Raw genomic sequence first — 20814 nt, 5'->3', positions numbered from 1 at the left:
TATAGAAAAAAAAAAGACTACATTGGAACCTATCTAGTGTTCTTCTATTCTTCTTCTCACTCTCTTTCTCTATGTCTCCTTCTTTAACTTTGAGATCTTTCATGATCTGTATCATTGACGAAATTACGTTTTCTTTATTTGGTTGTTTTGATTCCTTTTTTTTTAATTACTATTCTTTTACCTTTTCTTTTTCTTTGATCTTGTCACTTTGGTTATCGTTTATTTATCCCTAATACCATAAATTTAGCTTGTCTGTCTAAGTTTACTATTTTTTTTTTAATATCTTTAAAAGAAATATGATATCACCTAAAAATATAAATTCTGAAAAATTATCAAGTGTACTTGTATTCAGCTCACATAAAAGTTTTGTATGGAGGGAATTTCTATTGAAAAGTATAAAATTAGATCACTTGGCCCGAAAGTGGGAAACAAATGAAAGTTAAGAAAATTAATATTGAAGTGAAGAATCAAAACAAAAAAAAAAAGTCACAAAACAAAAACATAATGAAAACAACAGCAGAAACAGGAAGTTAATAAAACAAAAAAAAAGTATGATAGAGGAAAAGAGAAAATCACTTATACAAATGTATATATATGTATATACAATGTAGGTAACCCATCTATGGAATAAACTGAAGTTGACAGGGGACAATAACAAGAAAAAAAAGGGATAAGCAAAAAAGAGATCACTCCCTCGCCATATTTGAGATTCTTGAGTGAACGGACATCAAGGATTCTGCCTGAGTAAGACCAGGGACTTGGCTAGTAGACAAGGAAGTTCTACTTCCCACATACTCGCCATTGCTGATCATATTTCTTCTCATTTGTTCCAATGGTGATAAGTGCGCCTGAGAATTTTTCTTCAGTTTAGAAATTGTAAGTTTTCTCTTGATGGACCCCAATTGATGTCTAACAATTTGTGCAACAGCTGGTTTTCTTTCAACACCAGGTTGAGGAGTACCGTCTTCTGCAGACCTTTCGTTTGGAACCGATGACACCTTGTTCTGGGTTGACTCAGAGTTAGCTCCGTTTTCAATCTTTGCTTCATCAGAAGTAGCAGCAAAGTTTGAAGACGATGAGGAGTCGAAGTTAATCGGCTTGGTTTCACTAAGATAACGATCATGCATAAGTCTATACTTCTCAACGTCTTTAGCGTCAGTTGGATCATACCCTTCAGGGTACCCATCGTAATCACCCATATTGACTCTTTCTCTGATAATATCAATGTCCTTTGGTCTATATAATCTTTTAATGGTGTCGAACGAGAATCTTGGTAACAAATTACACAACACACCCACAAAGAACACACACCAGAACGTCAAGGTACCATAAACCTGAGCCGCAGCCTTGTAGAACTCACCAGAATAGGTTGAAGAAGACCAGACACCAATCCAGAAGAAAATAATCAACACAGAGAAAGCATAAATAATACCACTTAACCAATCCCATCTCTTTTGTTGCAACAAAACATAAATGTTACAAGAAATAACAGAAATCGAAGCAACCATGGTACCCATCCAAAATCTATGAATAAGAATTAAACCTTGGGAGTTAACAAATGTACCTGTGTAATACAACAAGTATGGGAAGTAGAACGAGATAACTGACTGGTAAACACCATCAAGCATATAAAATATGAATTTGAACTGTGACCATTCCAAACCTAAGATACCACTTATGTACAACTCTGGAGTCAACAAAGACACAGTATCACTGACGTCTTGATCCAAAACCGCCAAAAAGATAATTGGTAACGACGTGAATGCCAAATTATAAAACATAATCAAGGTAAATTCAAGCAAGTAGGTACCATCAAAGTTGACATAAATACCATACCAAAACAAGGTCAAGGTAAAAACCACATTCTTATAGAAGAAACAAGGAATCATTTCAGCTAATCTCTTGTATGACCATCTACCATGAACTAATACTAATCTAGTCAAGAATCTAAATTGGCCAACACCATAATCTGAAGACATGACGGCTTGTCTACCTTCTTCCCCGGCGATCCCAACACCAATATTAGCGGCCTGAATCATAGCAACATCATTTGCACCATCACCAATTGCTAATGTCATAACCTTAAAAAGCTCCTTGGTAGCCCTAACGACTTGAGCTTTCTGAGATGGCGAAACACGACAACACAAAACAGATTTACAATTTTTACAAAGGAGCAAAAACTTCTTTCGCAAATCAGTATGCAAATCATCAAAAATGGCAGTTAAAGCCGCACCATCAACAATAACAGCATGTGTCCCCTTTGGTGTGCTGTGATTTTGTTTGGCATCGGAAACGGCAGCATTGATATCTTCCCTGGTGTTCAAGTGAATATCAAATTCTTCAGACAAATACTTTGAAAGTTTTTCATCAATCTGACTGAAAACAGTATCTTTATCGTTGTCATAATTGGAAGACGTATGGGATTCAGTGGAAGAACTGGAATCAACATTAGCTTCAGCAGCAGTATCTTTATTATTTCCAATGACCAATAATTTCATGTCTGAATCCAACAAATTACAAGAAAAACCAATATTGATAGCAGTTTCAACTTTGTCACCAGTGAGAACCCATAATTTGATCCCCGCTTCACCCAACAAGGCGATAGAGCTAGGAACACCATCTTGCAATCTATCCTCGATTGCAGTGGTACCGATCAAAGTAAAGTCACGTTCAATCATGTTAGCAACAGACTCGATCACTTCTTCACGATCATCATCAATGGAAACATTAGCCCTATGGAATCTTTCTGACCAATCCTTATAGTATCCATTATCGACAACGCGATAGGCCACACACAAGGTACGCAAACCTTCTTTGGAAAATTGTTCAAGATAGAGGGCAGTCTTCTGCAACATTGCCGAGTCGGATGCAACATTCAATCTTTCATAGATAACATTGTCAGCACCTTTTGTAAGGACCACAACAACTTTTTCTTCTTCTTGTTCGTTGTTTACTTCTTGAGTCACATTCAGGTATTCTGGCAAGTGAGATTTTGGAACTTCAACGATAACACTCATTCTCTTTCTGGTAGAGTTAAAAGGAATGACATTCAACACTTTGTAAGGGGTTTCGATACCATATCTGGTGACGTACATGATATCTCTACTTCTACCTCTAAATTCGATACCAACATCCCTTGCCACGCCGACTAAAGCATTTTCATCTGGAGATTCGGCCTTGATGAGCTTCTTGTGATCATTTTCTGGATTGTCCTCCGTGACAGCAGTATGACATAAAGCTAAAGTGGTCATGAACCATTCATTTAATGCCTTCTGTGAGCCCTGTTTGAGAACATCTTTTGCGTAATCAGCACTGATAAAAGTTAATTCATTTTCGTCCATGTTTGCAATATAAGTTTGGGCATTCCCATTACTGAAGAAATCCATGTTATTATTCATCAAACCAATCATTTCCAGCTTATCGTCCGCAATGAGCTTATCCATTTGAATCTTCTCTTTGACAACATCCACACCCAATCTTTTTTGCATTCCCATTTTTGCTTCAGTGTAACACTGACCATAGCTATTTAGACCAATCGAACATTTCTTAAATTCCATAACATTCTGAGTAAGAGTACCTGTTTTGTCACTGAAAATATATTCGATTTGACCAACATCATCGGAAATATTCCAGGATTTTGGAATGCATGGATAATCTAATTTCTCATAATACATTTTGATATCTGACCAAATAAAATATGCCTGGACCGTCTTGATAATTTCCACAGAAATATAAAGAGAAATTGGAACCAAAGATTGATATAAAATTAAGGCCACAAAGAATGCAACCACACCAGACACAGATGCTTTATCACTATACGGCTCGAATTCATAGTAAAGCCGCGAAATATGCTTCTTATTATAAAATACACCATTAATAACACCCGAAACAAGACACAACACGAACAACAAAGAAAAGTTGATATAGACAGACAAATTCAATTCACGGGAAATTTTAGACTTCTTAGTTGGAGTAATACCAGAATTCAACATGATTTTTGTTTCACTACCGGTGTAAATTACCACCCCGATAGCCCATTTCGTGTTCCTCAAAGTAGATCCTCTAAATAATACATTATCAATAGTAATAGATTCCAAGTGCTCTTCGCCATTTGGATCTTCATAATTAGGATAGTGCATCACCCCTTTGAAAGAATATAGGTTTGTATTAGGACTATCACACTCAATCCAACATTTGATTCTTTCAATATCGTTACCATACTTTAAACCTGCACCGGCTTTAAGAGATTGTCTTGATTTCAAGTTGGTTTCACCGTCCAAATTCTTGGTTTCAATATAACAGTTTTGATCTTCGAGAGAGGTAGATAACAACACAATATCAGCCGGAACTTCTTCATTTTGTCTCACTCTAACAATATCACCTACATAAATATCTTTCCATGCCTTGTTCTTAAATTTAATTGCACCGGTTGGTTGGTAACCTGGGTTAGTGATTGTGTCGGGAATTGGTCTGGAAATCTTATCACGGGCATTCAAAAATCTTGAGGTTTGGATAGAAAGACGATTATTATACAACTCTCCACCATCTTCAATAGTTCCGAGAGACTCATGCTGGGATAATATTGACAGCAATTCATTGCCTTTGATCCCAACTTCAGGGTCGGAGTTCTTTTTCTTCTTGAAAATTGGGACTATATGTTTGAATAACAAATTTCTGAAAAACTTAGAGTTAGCCTTCTTAAATCTTCTCCAAGGGCCGACATTATCTAGCAACACATTTGGATTCTCTAGGCCGGTAACTAAATGAATTTTCGAATTGTTCAACTCATTATCGGAAATTCCTCTTCTGGAATCTTCAAAAGCATCTCTAGCAGCTGTAAGAACCACAATAACAATCAAAGGAACCGCATTCATACCAGGAGAAGCAACCCCGAAGATCTGGAAAGCACCCAAGATGATACAAAATAAGAAATAACCATTTGCAACGTTTTGGAATTGGTTGAATAAATTTTTAGGGATGAAATTGATGGGAGTATACTTTGTGGTTCTGATTTTATTTCTTGGGTATATTTGTTTGGGAACCAATGCCTCCCCCTGCTGAGTCAACATATCATCGGCCAATGGAGTTTGCACGAAAACTTTTCTTTTGATATTGAGTAAATTCTGTTTGATAAACAAAGGGGTTTCGCCATCGAGATATTTGAATCTCAATGTGTCTAATCGGTCGCTGAATTTCACATTGGTATAATTCTTGAGGTCTACCATATCATCGTAACCAGGGTTTATTATTGTTGGATTAAAAACCGGAAGCTTGTTTACAATTTCTTCCAGAGTTGTCGCTCGTTTTATTGAATTGCTGCCCGCATTGCTTTCGACGTCTTCTTCGGCAACAGAATGGTCATTATTCACCCGAGAGGGTCTTTGGGACCGGGCCATTGTGAGAAAGGGTATCACGGTCTAGCAACTCTATACTTTTTGGAAGCGTTGTAATTTTCCGGCAACCAGTATGTTTATTAAAACCAATTGGCTAAGTTTATTTTACAATATTCAACTTTCGGGAAAAGGAAAAATATACAGAAAAAAAAAAAAAAAAAATTGGATTCCAGGGCTGCAGCCAGCTGAAATGGAAGCACTAGCACAGCACTAATACGTGCAACAGGAAAAAAAAAAGAAAAAGAAAATATAACAGTGAGCAGGAGCTCAGAAGGTGCAAATCTGGGGTATTATAATAGGGAGAATCATTAGTGGATGCTTTTGGGGCTCTGTTGTTGTTGTAGTGGTGACGGGTATAAATAGTGTAGCACCGATTGACACAACATGACAATAACAGTGCGGAATATATGGAAAGACGGCCCGACAGGGAAAGATTAATAATAACTGGAGTGTCTCTGTTGTGGTTCTTGCAGTAGGATACGTATTGGTGCCTTGTTATACATTGCACGTGACTCGAGATTGTGCCGATTCTGATTTGCTAGTCTCTGTGCTGGACAGGGTTACCCCCTTCTCTGTGGAAAATTCACCAAAAGAAAACCCCCAACTGTTAACTAACACTATTGTCGTCTCTGCCAACAGCAACATCTATCAATTTGATACATAATCCACATTTAAAATGAAGAGATACGCCACTCCTATCTTAAAGCCTTACTGGCCATTCTTCGTCGGTGGTGGTCTTACCTACTACTTGGTTGCCAAAGCCGCCAATGCTTCTGCCAACACTGAAGAATTCATCAACGATCCAAGAAACCCAAGATTTGCTAGAGGTGAAAAGGTTGTGGAACTCAAACACTAAAAAAATTGAAGAGAAAACCACTGAGGAATTGTTTAAAAATGACCTTCTGATCCCCTCGCTATGAATAAAAGTTAAAAAAAAAAATCAAAAACTAAAATCTGCTTTTTCTATAATCCGCAGTGCTTGGTGTCTATGAATCATATATCGGCAAATGAAGAAAAAGGATAACCATAGAAGCTTAATATACTTGTTGAAATAAATTTCTAATAAAGTGGTCTTGTCTTTTATCATTTTTATTTCTTGTTAATCAGAAGCTCTCTCATCATAAATAAATATTATGTTACTCGACTTACAAAGTTCAAAAGCAGAAGAAAGAAACAATTATTATGTGTAGCTGACATTGTCTAATTAATATCTAAATCTTTGGACAATAAAAACAGGAAAAATAGAGCTAATTCACAGCTTCAAGAATAGCTTCTTCAATAATATCTACTAATTCTCTGGTTGGCTCAATACCAATGCTTATTCTGACTAAATCGGCATCGACCCCAAATTCTTTTACCTCTTCCAATTCAGTGTAATGTGCCAAAATAGTATATGGGCACACTAAAGTAAAATTAGTACCTAAACTTGGTCCTTTAGATAATTTCAAAACGTCATAAAACTTCTTGGATATCTGTGTGGTGGAAAATAATATGGAAAGTAAGCCACCGTAACCACCATTTGGATTTTTCACTTCATCATAATATTTCTTTGATGGTGAGGTCAAAGGATGGAAAATTTGTTTAACCGCTCCCTTTTCCTGATACTTCTCAAACAACTTAACAACCTCTTCGGTGTTTTTGTTGGTTTTGGCATTTCTTTGTAGAAAATCCCTGGAGTTTCTTTCCAAGTAGAGACAATCTTCTTTCCAAAAATTGTTTTCATAGTGTTCATTCAACCATGCTTTCATGGTAGAGTAAAACTTAGAGTTTTGATTAAGCACAATAGATCCACCCATAACGTTGGAATCACCAGAGAAAATCTTGGTTAAAGATGAACATGTAGCATCAGCGTATTTATAAGCATTAATATTGATGCAATTCCCGACGGTCTCGTCAATTGCCACAGGGAAGCTGTGTTTATCAGCAATCGCCCTCAATTTCTTCAAATTAGGTGTCCTAAGCAAAGGATTACCAGGACATTCTGTAATCAAACCAAGAATTTTCTCTTTACCTGAAGACAATTGTTCATCTAACCAATCCAATTCTTCATTAGACCCATTACCCAAGTGGATCAATCCTGGGCCAAATTTCTTGGTGATGTTCAATGTGTCGACGTATGGGAATCCAAAAACCACAGTTTTATGATTTGGTAACGTTTCCAACCAAATATTGTGGACATTATAAATACTTGACATCCCACTTGGATATAAGAAGACATCGCTTTCATCACCCACTTTCACAGTAGCGTCAGCTTTGTTGTTCTGTTGAACCTCGGTAATGATTCTTTTACGAATGATGACATTAGCATTATCGGCTTCGATAAACTTCAAATTTCTGCCAAACTTCTCTTCCACAAACTTTTTATCTTCGTCTTCTAAATTTTCGGTACTCGACTCCCTGTGCTTCGTCAATTTTTCATATTCAAATTCATGTAATAAATACTCGGCCAATCTTGAACTTATACCTTCTCCGCTGTGTTGCCAAAACTCTTTTCCATACTTAGAATATTGCTTTGGGAAGAACACTAAACCAATAGCCATTTGAACTCTATAGTTCATTTCATTCTCGCATTTAGGAGCTGATGTGGTGAGTTTGACGATTCTCACTTTTTTATAGCCTTTATCGGTTGGGCTTTCTAATTTTTGAATTCTTTGGATCATAAATTTCTTACATCTTTGGCTGACAGTATATGATGGGAAAATGAACAAACCTTCCAAACCAACCCTCCCATATTCCTGAATCAAGTAATCAGTCAATTTTTGAATAGAATTATGGATGAAAAATCTAGGATACCCTGTCTGCATCTTTAGAACAACGTTCTGATCTCCTTCTTCATATCCAACGACTGATGCCCAAGTCGGTAAAGTCACAGAAACTGCATGGTCAGTATTATTTGGAATAGGCACACCAACTGACTGGCTGACAGAGTTAATTTTTTGTTCCATTGGGTTATCAGATGTATGTACCCTTTGTAAATGGTTTAACGATGGTCTAATTTGCAATCATGATCTTTCAGCGGCAGCGACCAATGCGTTATTGTAGATTTGTAGATTTTTGTTGACTCATATCACATGTATCGGTCATACCATACTTGCCGTTATCATGCATATAACAGCAGGCCATCAAAAAAAAAAAAAAAAAAAAACAGCAAACGCGAACACGCAAAAACTGCTCACACATGTAGCTTGTAAGTACATGTTCAAGCATTCCTCTAACCATACGGTGCCTCTTAACTGAGAAAATACCAATTCATACCAAACAACATGGGACTTTTTTCAATTCTTTTCAAATCTAATGCAAACGACCAGTTCAATCCTCTAACGTTTGAAAAAGATCTAGATGAAATACACAAGAAGATCGAATCGACGGAAAAGCGATTGGTGTCATTTAAAAGAAAGTCTAAACATTTCCAGCAACAAGTAACAATATGGTTGACGGCAGGGTGTTTTGTATATATTGGTTATGTCTACAAAACAGGAAAATACCAATTCTATGAAAACCCCGATGATAAGTATTACGTCGTTGGTGGGTTTGTGGCTATTGTGGCGATATATTTGATCCACCAACTCATCGGAATATACAATGATAAGATATTGAAATATTATCTCAGGAAAATTACATTCTATAAGAAACAACGTCAACAGAAGATCACTGATTTGAAAGTCAAAACAAATTTCAATAAGACGAAGCGATTACTACAAAAGTATAGTATTCAAGATTTCCATAATATGGACCCTTCATCTGATAATAATGCCGATGGGAATCAAACGTCTTCAGTAAATTCTCCTGATATGAAAAATACAAACAACATTAGAAATACTAGCCAAACCCCAGCCATAACTGTTTCAAGTGGCGAAGCAGATGCTGCCACTATCGATGAGAATGCTTATAATACTGATGGAGATTATGGTGATGACGATTACGCGCATCAGCTTGATTCTATTGAGCAGAGGTATCTGGAGCTAGATAGAGTTCGTGAGAAGCGACTTATGATAAAGAGAGGCACTTATGATCCAGATTCTTCCTCGTCATGGTTATCTCCTGTGTCAAGTGTTTTTGAAATGTTAGTTGGTAAGGATGAACTTTCCCCAAGTAGCCGATATGCATTAATTTGTATAAACTGCTTCACTCATAACGGTCTTGCTCCTCCAAGATATTTACCAAATCAAGTCAAATTCATTTGTTGTAATTGTGGGACGGTGAATAACCCGAATGCTGGGAATCTATCAGCAGTTTCAACACCAAAACTCAATGACTTTGATAGCAAGCTGAAAGATGAAGGAAGTAGTAACTGATTTGGTCTTTGAGTACTATATCAGGTATTCTTCGAAGCCATATTATTTTGAGTTATTTGAGGATTTATATAGTCGCAAAACAAAAACCAAAAAAAAAAAGGAAAGAAATAACAATGTACGCTCACTTTTTCATGCCAAAAGACGTACAATGTAAGGAACAATGTAATTTAAGGAGCTTCTGACTAGGAAATATCCTCAATGATATTTCAATTTAAAGGAGTTGAGTTGAAAACTTCATACCAGGCACATAATACGAGATCGATCTATGTATCAATGCAAAAACCCTCCGTATAGATGCATTTGTGTGCATGTGAAAGGTTGGCTTGGCTTGGCTTTCGACTATTGCTTTTTTTGAGGATTTTCGCCTATATTCTAAGTCCCGTAAGATGGGATGGGGCAAAAGAAAATGATTTTCCATGCAGTAGAATCCTGTAACACGGCCTCTATTATTCAACTCTCACCAGAACAAAATAGCATCCAATCAGCATTAACAATTGTAAACTGTAACATGGGTCTCCGAATATGGTTATCCCCGGTACAGTATCCCCGGCCCGAAACGGGAATTACCCTAAACGGGTAAAGCCGATTTTTGAAATTTTTGAATTCAAATACTTAACTATCACTTTCCTCATCCTTTTCATCCGAAGACAGACTACGCTGTTGAGAGTTTGTGTATCAATTTAATATGGCCGGTGGACAGACTATAACATTCAGGGAACAAATAGACGGATTTCCGTTTGTACAAGTTGCACTTGTGGGTAAGTGACATCAAGCATTCAATATGTAGGGGGGGAAATTCTCGATGATGTCTTGATTTTACACCTTTTTTTATTTTATTATCATTTTGAGGTAACTTCTTTGGAACAACAAACCAAAATGAGGTTGATGAATAACCTCCGACTAACACTTCATGCCTTTAGCGATTGTGAGACTTGCTGAGCCGATTGCTTTCACATCATTATTTCCCTATGTTTTCTTTATGGTCAAACGGTTTGGTATCGCCGAAAATGAATACGACATCTCGAAGTACTCCGGGTACTTGGCAACGGTCTTCGCTGGTTGTCAGGTTATGTTTGCCATCCAATGGGGAAAAGCTGCTGATCGTCTTGGTCGTAAAAGGGTTGTTATGACTGGGATGATTGGTACGGGGATAGCCATGCTCATCTTGGGGTTCTCGACAAACTATTGGATGGCTTTTGCTGCCAGAGCCCTAATGGGGTGTGTTAATGGAAATGTTTCCATCATTAGATCGATCTTGGGTGAGGTTAGGGGGTTGTCTAAGAAAAATGAGGCTTTAGCATTCCTCGTTATGCCATTGATGTTCCAACTTGGTAGTGTAATTGGTCCAGCTTTGGGAGGTTCTCTCACAAATCATGAAAAACCGACAGGATTCAAACTCTTAGATGACTTGAATGAAAAGTATCCATTTGCCTTAGTGAACATTGTTGTCAGTGGCTTTTTATTCTTCAGTGCCACTATGGCCTTCTTCTTCATCGAAGAAACCCACTATCACTTCAAATACGAATACGATGTGGGCTTGGCCACCGGTGATAAGATTCTAGGATTTTTTGGGGTCAAGAATGAAAGACTTTGGGCTATCAAGAAAAGGGAACACGATGCTGAAGTACAAAGTCCAGCCACTGAAGAAACTCCATTGCTTTCCAATGCAGAAGCAATTGCGGATGAAAATTCTGATTCTGAAGCATCTTCTGTGGAAAATAGTTACCCACCATTAAGCAGAAGACAATCAGAAGTGCTTATCAGAACCAATTCAATCAAGTATAATCCAGACCATTCAAAGTCAGTTCCTTGGGGGAAAATTATTACTCCAAATCTCGTCAACATTGGTCTTTTGTTCTTCATTCAAAATATTCAAGATATTGTCTTCACAGAGTTCTTGCCAATTTTCTTGTCATATGATTTGATGAAGGATGGAGATGGTAATCTTCTCTCTAAATTTCCTTTCCATATTTTGGGAGGTTTGGGATTCGATTCCGAACAAAGTGGTAGATTGTTATCAACTACTGGGTTTGTTGGTATTTTCGTGATTCTTGTGGTTTTCCCTTGGGTCGATAGAAACTTTAATACCAGAAAGATTCTCACAATTTTCTTGTCGTTGGTTCCTTTGTGCTTTTTCTTCTTGCCATACGTGGTTTTCTTGGCTCCTAGTGCTAGTAATGGAATTACCAGTTACAAGTATTGCTTTATTGCCATTTACTGCCTTGCCTTCATCAGAACCAGTTGTTCCTCGAACATCAAACCACATTTGTCATTGATTACCCACAGAGGTGCTCCAAAAGAATATAAAGCGGTCGTCAATAGTATTATCGTGACAATCGCTTCTTCTAGTAGAGCCATCGGTCCTTTGATTTGGGGTCATATCTTCTCTTTTGCTCAAGAGCATGAAATATTCTGGTTGTTCTGGTGGTCGTTGTTCTTCTTCAGTGGGGCTGGATTCATTCAATCCTTCTTCATTGATACTTATGACTTCGATGACGAGCCAGAAACCACCCCAACAGAACGCGTCGAAACGGCTATCTCTGGAACTCCAGCTAATAGATAATTGTGTATTACGTATTACGTCTAACGTCTGTTCTGTCAATATATAAAATTACATTCTTCCTGTTATAAGCACCATCCGAAAAAGGGAAGGTTGTCTCTGAAAATTCCTAGGTGGTTTGTGAAACAATAAAAAGGAAAATATGCGTAGGTCCTAATCAATCATTATATGATGACATATTTCCAAAGTTTCTGTTTAAATGTTCCACTTACAAACAATAAGCTTTCTGCTTTCAATGCACGAATACTTCTAGAATCCACATAGTCCCTTTTCTAAGAGGTTCTAGTTGAAAAATGTTAAGTCCAAGATGATTTGAGAACAGTGGATCATATTGTTAATTGAATTTTATCACTTGATATTTTTTCTTTTTTTTTTTGGAGGCTGATTCTTAGAATCTCGTTTATGAGATATGTCAAATTTGCTGACGCACGTACTTTTCTAAATTTCCTTCGGGGGGACACTGATTAGATCTCATCAAAGCTGCACATTCGATGCAGGAAAAAAAAAAAGAAAAAAGAAAAAATAAATAAAAAAAAAATTGGATTGACTTGGTGTAAATCAGGCACCACGCTGATTTTCTCTTCTTGTATTTTATTTCACTAATTACAAATTATTGTGAAGATGAAAGAGAGAAAAAAAAATGGTTTATACAGTTGACCAATTAATGTTTTCATTCCTGACTTTCGAGAGTTCAGTTTCCCATTGCAATACGTCTCTAAAATACATAACTGGAATTGATTCCAACATGCTGTACATTGTAAGAAACAATATATGAGGAATACAATAATCAAGTTGAGTGGGTAGGCAGTGTACCGCCTGTAAAAAGCGTAATGAAAATAGAGTATCACATTGCTAAGTTTACAATTCCATCTTTCCCTAATACCAATTACATTTCAGTATGGCTGGACACCACTATGTACATAGTGTATATAGAGCCGATATGTAACTCCTCTAAAATTTTAAAACAGTGATTTGTCAAACGAGTTCCATGGGAATGATTCTTGGTGCGTGAGTATTTTCTAGCCCTCTACTTGCTCATGTGCTTGTCACGCTCACAGTGACGTTGAATATTCCGGCACGTGTAGCTTGCCGCACGGGACCTCTTTTTTTTTTTTTTCCAAAACCCAGGGAGGCATGTTCGGGTGTTTCTGTATGATAGTTGCACATTGTGAAAATTCAAATTTTTTATAACACCAATAGTTGTTATACAGAGGTACAGTAATAAGGTATCAAGACCAATAGCACATAGCAAAATGTCCCTTCCAGAATCCTTCGATTTAACTGCTGACGATGCCAAATTGTTGTTGGCTGCCAACGTCCACTTAGGTGCTAAGAACGTTCAAGTATGTATTCAACTTGATGGAAATGTGAAAGATCTCTACTTGACTTGGAAATAAGAATTTGATATTTAAAAATACAAAGATAAATAAACAATGTATGAATGGGAGCATATGAATGAAGATTATAGATCATAATTTTAAAGGCAATGAATCGTTGGAGTTTTGGGGAAACGAAAAATTTATCAGGACCAATTTGAAGAATCATAATAGTTATCATGAGCATTGAAAATAATGAGGAATGAAGAGATAATAGTCAATGCCAGTAGCGAACAGCGTCAGTTTTTGGCCATCGCTGCAACGAAGATTAATATTTGGGATCATGATTTGAAATTGAGTCGCCCAACTAGTGAAAAAAAATTATTCAGCATAAAGATGAGAAAATCAACACTTATCGAAAATCAATATTCTTTGCTTTGAGGAGGGTTTTAGGTAATATTCACATTGTCAACGCATTCCTTAGTTGATTTTCAATGTTTTACTAACAATTTTTTTAGGTCCGTAACGAACCATACGTTTACAAGACTCGTCCAGATGGTGTCAACGTTATCAACGTTGGTAAGACCTGGGAAAAGATTGTTATGGCTGCCAGAATCATTGCTGCCATTCCAAACCCAGCTGATGTTGTTGCCGTCTCTTCCAGAACCTTCGGTCAAAGAGCTGTCTTGAAGTTCGCTTCTCACACTGGTGCTACCGCTATCGCTGGTAGATTCACCCCAGGTTCTTTCACCAACTACATCACCAGATCTTTCAAGGAACCAAGATTGATCATCGTCACTGACCCAAGAACCGACGCTCAAGCCATCAAAGAATCTTCTTACGTTAATATTCCAGTCATTGCCTTGTGTGACACTGACTCTCCAACTGAATTCGTTGATGTTGCTATCCCAACCAACAACAAGGGTAAGCACTCTATTGGTTTGATCTGGTACTTGTTGGCCAGAGAAGTCCTCAGATTGAGAGGTACTTTGCCAACCAGATCTGAACCATGGTCTGTCATGCCAGATTTGTATTTCTACAGAAACCCAGAAGAAGCTGAACCAGTTGCTGAACCAACTGCTGAAGTTGAAGAAACCGAAGAAGCTGCTGAACCAGCTGCTGAAGCTGTTGCCGACTGGTCTGCTCAACCAGAAGAAGCTGACTGGAGTGCTGCCCCAGGTGATGCTGGTGACTGGGCTGAATCTACTGAAAACGCTAACGCTCAATGGTAATTTATTTAACGCACTGATTCATAAATTTCTCCCCCACCTTTTTTTCCAATCTAATGCTTTTCTTATAAAAAAAAAGCAAAACATGTAAGATATAAATATTATTTGCATTTTTATTATGAAAGACAGCTATGTGTTCATCCACTTGTTTTATTATCTTTTTGTATATTGAATGATATAATGAATAATATAAAGAGGTGGTAACATGTAGTCAACGATGATGATTTATAAAACTAGACAACTATAAATTGAAACTATTTGTTTATCGGCCCTTCGTTGATACCGCGAATTATTTTTTACTTTTTTCTAGTTCAATTCCCAAATCTTCAAGATGTTGTCTGAAATATTTTTCAATTTTCTGATCCACACTAACCTCAACCGGTGTTTGGCCATCGCCACTCTCAATGTTGGGGTTGGCACCACGTTTAACCAATTCGATAGCAACATCACCATGACCTTCGGCCAATGCATGATGTAAGATCGTCCAACCAAAGTTGTCTTTGTTATTCAATTGACTTTTCCCTTCGGTGCACAATAATTCCACAAGTCTTATTGATCCGATCGAGGCAGCCCTGAATATCGGGTACTGACCCTTTTTATCCTTGACTCTAGCACTGGCACCATGTTTCAAGAAATATGCCGTTGTTTCATACAAATTTTTGGAAGCAGACAAATGTAAAACAGTTTGTCCCGCATTGGTCTGTTGGTTTATTGTTGGTTCAGGATCATGAGTTATAAGTAATTCGATAATTTCAAGATTTCCCAATGCAGCAGCAATATGAAGTGGGGTCCATCCAGCATCATCAACCAAGTCATCGATCTCGATTTCAAATTTTGAAAACTTCTTTTCTTCTGCATTGGCTATTAACAAAGGATTTAACAACATTGCCACGATTTCTTGATGGTTGGAAGAAACTGCCCAATGTAAAGCAACTCTGCCATCAAGGTCTCGCCGCTGAACTAGTCTGGGATTCTCTCTAAGAAGTGACCTCACGGTCAACGCTTTCCCATCTCTGGCAGCCTCCTGTAATAAGAACTTGTTTTCTTCTTTTTTTTCTGACATTATTAGTTATTACTTGACCTCAATTCAAGATGTTTAAATAAGCAAAGACGAGAAACTCATCATCCATTCTCCCATCTCTTTTAAACTATCTATGCATGAGCACGTGCAAGAAAAGGGAAAAATTGACTGGGGGAAAATTTTGGATGGCAAAAAAGCAAAAAAAAATTAAGGCGCTCAAACACAATAATATATGGGGCAAAGTGATTTAACGATAACTTTTTAACGATGAGTAACCAACCAAACTGGGAACAATTGGCCAGACAATTGAGAGACAGAGCTAGACAAGTTCAGAGCTCCAGCATGCCAAATGGTAAAGTCCCAAAGCCACCTATTGCGGGTCTTACTGCCATTTTGTTGTTAGGTGCCGGTGTCATGGCCATCAATTCTTCTTTATTTAACGTTGAAGGTGGTCACAGAGCCATTATCTACTCTCGTATTGGAGGTATTCAACCAACTATTTATAATGAAGGTACCCATATTGCCATTCCATTCTTGCAGAAGGCTATTGATTATGATATTAGAGCAAAGCCAAGAAATGTTTCAAGTTTGACCGGGACTAAAGATTTACAGATGGTTAATATCACTTGTAGAGTGTTGTCCAAGCCATCAGTCAACCATTTGCCAACTATTTACAGAACTTTAGGTAGTGACTATGATGAAAGAGTTTTGCCATCTATTATCAATGAAGTTTTGAAATCTGTGGTTGCGCAATTCAATGCTTCTCAGTTAATTACTCAAAGAGAAAAGGTTTCGAAATTAATTCGTGAAAATTTGGTTAGAAGAGCTTCAAAGTTCCACATTTTGTTGGATGACGTCTCTTTGACTTACATGACATTCTCCCCAGAATTCACTCATGCAGTTGAGGCCAAGCAAATTGCTCAGCAAGATGCTCAAAGATCCGCTTTTGTGGTTGACAAAGCTAGACAAGAGAAACAACAGATGGTTGTGAAGGCTCAGGGTGAAGCCAAGTCTGCGGAATTGATTGGTGAGGCCATTAAGAAGTCTAAGGATTATGTTGAATTGAAGAGATTGGATACTGCCAGAGAAATTGCTGGTATATTAGCCAAGTCTCCAAACAAGATTATTTTGGATAATGAGGCATTATTGTTGAACACTGCCAGTGACGCCAGAAACTAAGTTTGTGAATGATAAAGTTGGTATTTTTTGTTTGTAAATAATTCTATTATTCTTATCTTTGGTGTATGTGAATATAAAATGTAATGATCGCGAAAATATTTGAGCTAAATATATTGTAAATCAATAAAATGAAGGAATATAATGTAAATCCGTTAGAAAATCAAAAATAAGGTATCTATGTCATCAAAAAAACAAATAAAAAGTATAGAAATGAAGAATGAAGAAAAAAAAAAAACCAAGTCCAAAAAATATAAACGAGCCATCATTAATGGTTTGTACCAGAAAAGAAAATTACTTTAAGATTTATATATCATCAAAATTGATGTTCTTCATCATCTCATCTTCATCAATTTCGTCTTCTTCTCTCTTGGCTGGTTTTCTAGCCTTCAAGAGCTCATCCACATCTTTGCCCTCAATCTCTGAACTTAGTTTTGAACCGCCCTTCTCTTTGGACATAGAGCTTTTAAGATTTAGTTTTGTGACCTTTTGGTTAGCAAAGAATCTATTTTTGTGGTTCTTCAATTTCTCGGTACAAGGAGATAACATGTTGTCTGTTGGAGATGCAAACACATTGCTGTTTCCAGATCTTTCATTAGTTGTTAGTACAAAGATATACTTTTGAACTCGAGGAAAAATGTTCTTGAACTTACTTTTCAACACTTTCAAATAATTTTTTCTTTAAAAGGGTCTTGCTGCCCAAGGCTCTCTGATGCAATGGTTGGATTTCACTTGTCATTGGAGATGATGCAATTGTATGAATGTATTTATTATGGTGCACGCTATGGTCTATTACCGTATGGTTATTGAAAAAAGTAAATAAAGAACTGTTTCACTGTCGAAAATGATTTTATTAATGATATTGAGAGTGGCGATGTAGGGCGATACACTACTAATTATAAGGGAAAGAGAAAGGTACGAAGTTTTTGTGTAAAGTAGAAAGATTTAGCTGCTTTTTTTATTTACCTTTTTCCTATATAGGAAATATAGGGTAAGGTTGGTTGCTCCCCCTTAAGTTTTATCACGTGCGCAAAAGTATTTTTTTTTCTCGAATGTGTGGTTTGAAGCGATTGCCAGTGAGGTGCTATTGTGAAGCTCTGCATAAGCGAATTTATGTCATCTATCCATCATCGAAAAAGCAATTCTGAAGCTCCTTGAGATTGTCATTGCCCTGTCTCTTTCCCCTCATGTCTGGTGACAAATGATAATGTGGGGTATTATGCTACTGTAATGTAAAAAAAAAAAAAAAAAAAGTGGAGTCATCCCAATAGTACATATAAAGACTCAGTCGTCAATTTTTTTCCAACAATCACTTCTGTTTTCTGATCTTACGTTTATTGCATACCATAGTTTTAAAACTGAATATATCGCCTCTACTTTTCAACTTCTTGGATTGGTAGCGTGCAACTATTATTGCTAATTATTATCATTTTTCTCCTTCAAGTCCCCTCTACAGTTTTTTCAAGATGAGCTCTTATAGTCAAGTCAATTCCGATGACTTAGAAAAAAGATTGACCAATATCACCTCTTTAACCAAGCAATTATCCAAGATCTCTTCTAATGATGATGCTGGCGATTTCGCTACTCTTGAAAATCTTACAGATGAGGATACTACAATGATGGATGAATTCTCTGCCACCAAGTATTGGAAGAATTATCATGACTATTTCTCAAAGTTGAGCACCATCAAAAAAGAGATCAACGAGTTCAAGAACATGAAGAATGAATATACTGGCGGTGAGGATTTTGAAGCGGAAAAGTATCATCACTTCAACGATGGCTTAGACAAGGCGATTAAGAACACCAACAAATCCTATAAAGATTTCAATGGCATTGACTACGATTATTTCAAATAGATTTGACATTTATTATTATCATTAGCATAATATTATATATATCAGCTACCTTTTATTTCTGCTTTTCATGACTTTTCTTTTTTTATTCAATGAGATATTTTTTACGATATTATGATTTCTTTTTTATGATATGAACTTACTACTGTGAAGAACAGAAAAAAACGAGGAAAAAAAATGCTCTTTCGGACTTAGTTTCAAATATTTAATGATAATGGAATAGGTACATTTGTTTTATGAACGTATTGTTTCTTGCTTGTAGAAATGTTGGAAGAGTCGAGGATATGGAACACGTACAATTAAGTTGCTAATGTTGATTAACCTATGTTTTCTTTCTTTCCCTCATCTCGGTTCTATTCTGGACTATCAGCTGCGGTTAAATTTCAAAATGAGCCAGTTCTCTATTCTTTTGAAACTAATAAGAAACATTATGGATAATAACAAATTTTTGCTATTCTTTTCTCCACGATGAAGAGGAAAGCTTGCAAGTGAATAGAGATTCTTTTCTTTAAATTTTCTTTTTCTTGTTTACTAAAGGATCATAATAATCAATACAGTTTTGTATCTTCTTGGGTATCCAATATTTCAGCAAGCACTGCTTATTCTGGCATTTGTTTTTCGGTTTTCCAGCAGAGAGATCTTTCATTTTTTTTTTCTAACTTCTTATTAAATCTTGTACTATCCTCCGTGTTATATAAAAATAGAAATGTCTTGTTTTTTTTTTTTTTACGTTTTTTCCTTTTGCAATCACAATTAAAAATTATTTCACACGAAACCAATGTTGAAAGGAAGAAAATTCTTAGTAAACAAGACGAAGAACTAACCGTGTTGTGTTCACATAATGGCTAGTCTGTAAAACAAGCAATTTTTAAAACCATTGTAGTCAACAAAAAGATATGAAGAAACTGGTTGTAAATATTATTTACTAAATAGTTTAGGAAGTTTTTTTTTTTTTTTTGCGGGAGATCAAATACGCGAAGTGAAATAAAACAAAATACAAAACAGCCAAGCAAAGCACCCTCCAATTGTAACCAACAGAGGCTTCTATAGCCGCATTCAACAACTATTTCATGGTAACAGCAAGCATATGGCTATAGTGTAGATATAATATAAGTCGATATTTTATTTAATCCTTCCTTATTTACCCAAAAACAATATATAAAAGTGATCCCTCAAAAGGTTTTGCATATCGCTCACATCTTTATCAAAGTGATACTATATAGCAAAAGAGAGCCTTAGCAAGAAATAAGAATGTAATTTGTTTATGAAATCATGGAAAAGCATAAATAACTTTCAATATTAGAACAGAAGTCAGTACGACTAATACTATCCGACAGAAGATTAGCATGATGAATCAATTTCAAACCAGTTTTATCCGCCGTGGAATTTTCGAGCTACTTGCTCATTCGCGAGCTGGCCATCATTGGATTGGACAATTGAGAGACAAATGATTGGTTTTGAAATACAGGTAGTTGGTTTGGATCGGCGTATATTATAGTTAAAACTACCTAGTTGTTCTTCATTTACTGACCTTTCTTGTGTACTTGTAGGCAATAGGATAACTTGATTGTGAATAACTCCTTGAATATGTTATGGTTATTTACCATCCTATTACTGTTTTCATTAACCCACAGCATCTCAATGTAATTACTATTGGTGATAAAAATGCTATAAAAGCGTATGTGGTTAAATTACCATGGTCTCAGTTATCAAAACAAGCGTCATACCTTCTTTTTTTAGAGCGCTGGCGACTGTCCATTTCTCTTATGCATGGGGTTGAAAAAATATGCAAGTGAATTTAGAATCTAATGCATCAGAACCTTCAATCCAAAGATATTTATACTAGATCTTCTAAACCAAGATCAATCTCTTGCAAAGACTTGGTCACACCGAAGGGGAGTTAGAGAACTAATTTATAACTCTGATTATTGTTCATTCAAACCATATTGTCAGTCAACCTGATCGTCTTCA

General features: G+C 36.5%; 10 protein-coding genes across 10 annotated transcripts; 6 read left to right on the top strand and 4 right to left on the bottom strand. All coding sequences in view use genetic code 12, as the record gives it.

Annotated features, from left to right (window-relative positions):
* Window positions 1–686: 686 nt before the first annotated feature.
* Window positions 687–5396, bottom strand: DASC09_060400 (uncharacterized protein; the record flags this gene model as incomplete). The annotated part of the gene is made up of 1 exon (XM_064999624.1): window positions 687–5396. The coding sequence occupies one exon, from the start codon at window positions 5394–5396 to the stop codon at window positions 687–689; it is 4710 nt and encodes a 1569-aa protein (XP_064855696.1).
* A 673-nt stretch (window positions 5397–6069) lies between these two features.
* Window positions 6070–6313, top strand: ATP18 (F1F0 ATP synthase subunit i; the record flags this gene model as incomplete). Its single annotated transcript, XM_064999623.1, has 2 exons — window positions 6070–6220; window positions 6261–6313. The coding sequence occupies 2 exons, from the start codon at window positions 6070–6072 to the stop codon at window positions 6311–6313; spliced, it is 204 nt and encodes a 67-aa protein (XP_064855695.1).
* Window positions 6314–6640: 327 nt separating this feature from the next.
* On the bottom strand, window positions 6641–8338 carry DASC09_060380 (cystathionine gamma-synthase; the record flags this gene model as incomplete). The annotated part of the gene is made up of 1 exon (XM_064999622.1): window positions 6641–8338. One exon carries the CDS (start codon window positions 8336–8338, stop codon window positions 6641–6643), a length of 1698 nt encoding a protein of 565 aa, XP_064855694.1.
* Window positions 8339–8656: 318 nt separating this feature from the next.
* Window positions 8657–9688, top strand: LNP1 (Lnp1p; the record flags this gene model as incomplete). The annotated part of the gene is made up of 1 exon (XM_064999621.1): window positions 8657–9688. The coding sequence occupies one exon, from the start codon at window positions 8657–8659 to the stop codon at window positions 9686–9688; it is 1032 nt and encodes a 343-aa protein (XP_064855693.1).
* A 685-nt stretch (window positions 9689–10373) lies between these two features.
* Window positions 10374–12251, top strand: DASC09_060360 (MFS transporter; the record flags this gene model as incomplete). The annotated part of the gene is made up of 2 exons (XM_064999620.1): window positions 10374–10446; window positions 10609–12251. 2 exons carry the CDS (start codon window positions 10374–10376, stop codon window positions 12249–12251), a joined length of 1716 nt encoding a protein of 571 aa, XP_064855692.1.
* Window positions 12252–13501: 1250 nt separating this feature from the next.
* RPS0A (40S ribosomal protein uS2 RPS0A) lies at window positions 13502–14796 on the top strand (the record flags this gene model as incomplete). The annotated part of the gene is made up of 2 exons (XM_064999619.1): window positions 13502–13591; window positions 14083–14796. The coding sequence occupies 2 exons, from the start codon at window positions 13502–13504 to the stop codon at window positions 14794–14796; spliced, it is 804 nt and encodes a 267-aa protein (XP_064855691.1).
* Window positions 14797–15082: 286 nt separating this feature from the next.
* Window positions 15083–15856, bottom strand: NAS6 (Nas6p; the record flags this gene model as incomplete). Its single annotated transcript, XM_064999618.1, has 1 exon — window positions 15083–15856. One exon carries the CDS (start codon window positions 15854–15856, stop codon window positions 15083–15085), a length of 774 nt encoding a protein of 257 aa, XP_064855690.1.
* A 225-nt stretch (window positions 15857–16081) lies between these two features.
* On the top strand, window positions 16082–16993 carry PHB2 (prohibitin subunit PHB2; the record flags this gene model as incomplete). The annotated part of the gene is made up of 1 exon (XM_064999617.1): window positions 16082–16993. The coding sequence occupies one exon, from the start codon at window positions 16082–16084 to the stop codon at window positions 16991–16993; it is 912 nt and encodes a 303-aa protein (XP_064855689.1).
* A 303-nt stretch (window positions 16994–17296) lies between these two features.
* BNS1 (Bns1p) lies at window positions 17297–17729 on the bottom strand (the record flags this gene model as incomplete). The annotated part of the gene is made up of 2 exons (XM_064999616.1): window positions 17297–17579; window positions 17644–17729. The coding sequence occupies 2 exons, from the start codon at window positions 17727–17729 to the stop codon at window positions 17297–17299; spliced, it is 369 nt and encodes a 122-aa protein (XP_064855688.1).
* Window positions 17730–18456: 727 nt separating this feature from the next.
* On the top strand, window positions 18457–18846 carry DASC09_060310 (uncharacterized protein; the record flags this gene model as incomplete). The annotated part of the gene is made up of 1 exon (XM_064999615.1): window positions 18457–18846. One exon carries the CDS (start codon window positions 18457–18459, stop codon window positions 18844–18846), a length of 390 nt encoding a protein of 129 aa, XP_064855687.1.
* Between the last annotated feature and the right edge of the window lie 1968 nt (window positions 18847–20814).

The sequence above is a fragment of the Saccharomycopsis crataegensis genome, assembly GCF_037102585.1.
Source record: "Saccharomycopsis crataegensis DNA, jcf7180000000098, whole genome shotgun sequence".
In the NCBI taxonomy this organism is placed as follows: Eukaryota; Fungi; Ascomycota; class Saccharomycetes; order Ascoideales; family Saccharomycopsidaceae; genus Saccharomycopsis; species Saccharomycopsis crataegensis.
The sequence above is the reverse complement of the archived record's forward strand: the minus strand, read 5'-3'. Positions and strand labels throughout refer to the sequence as shown.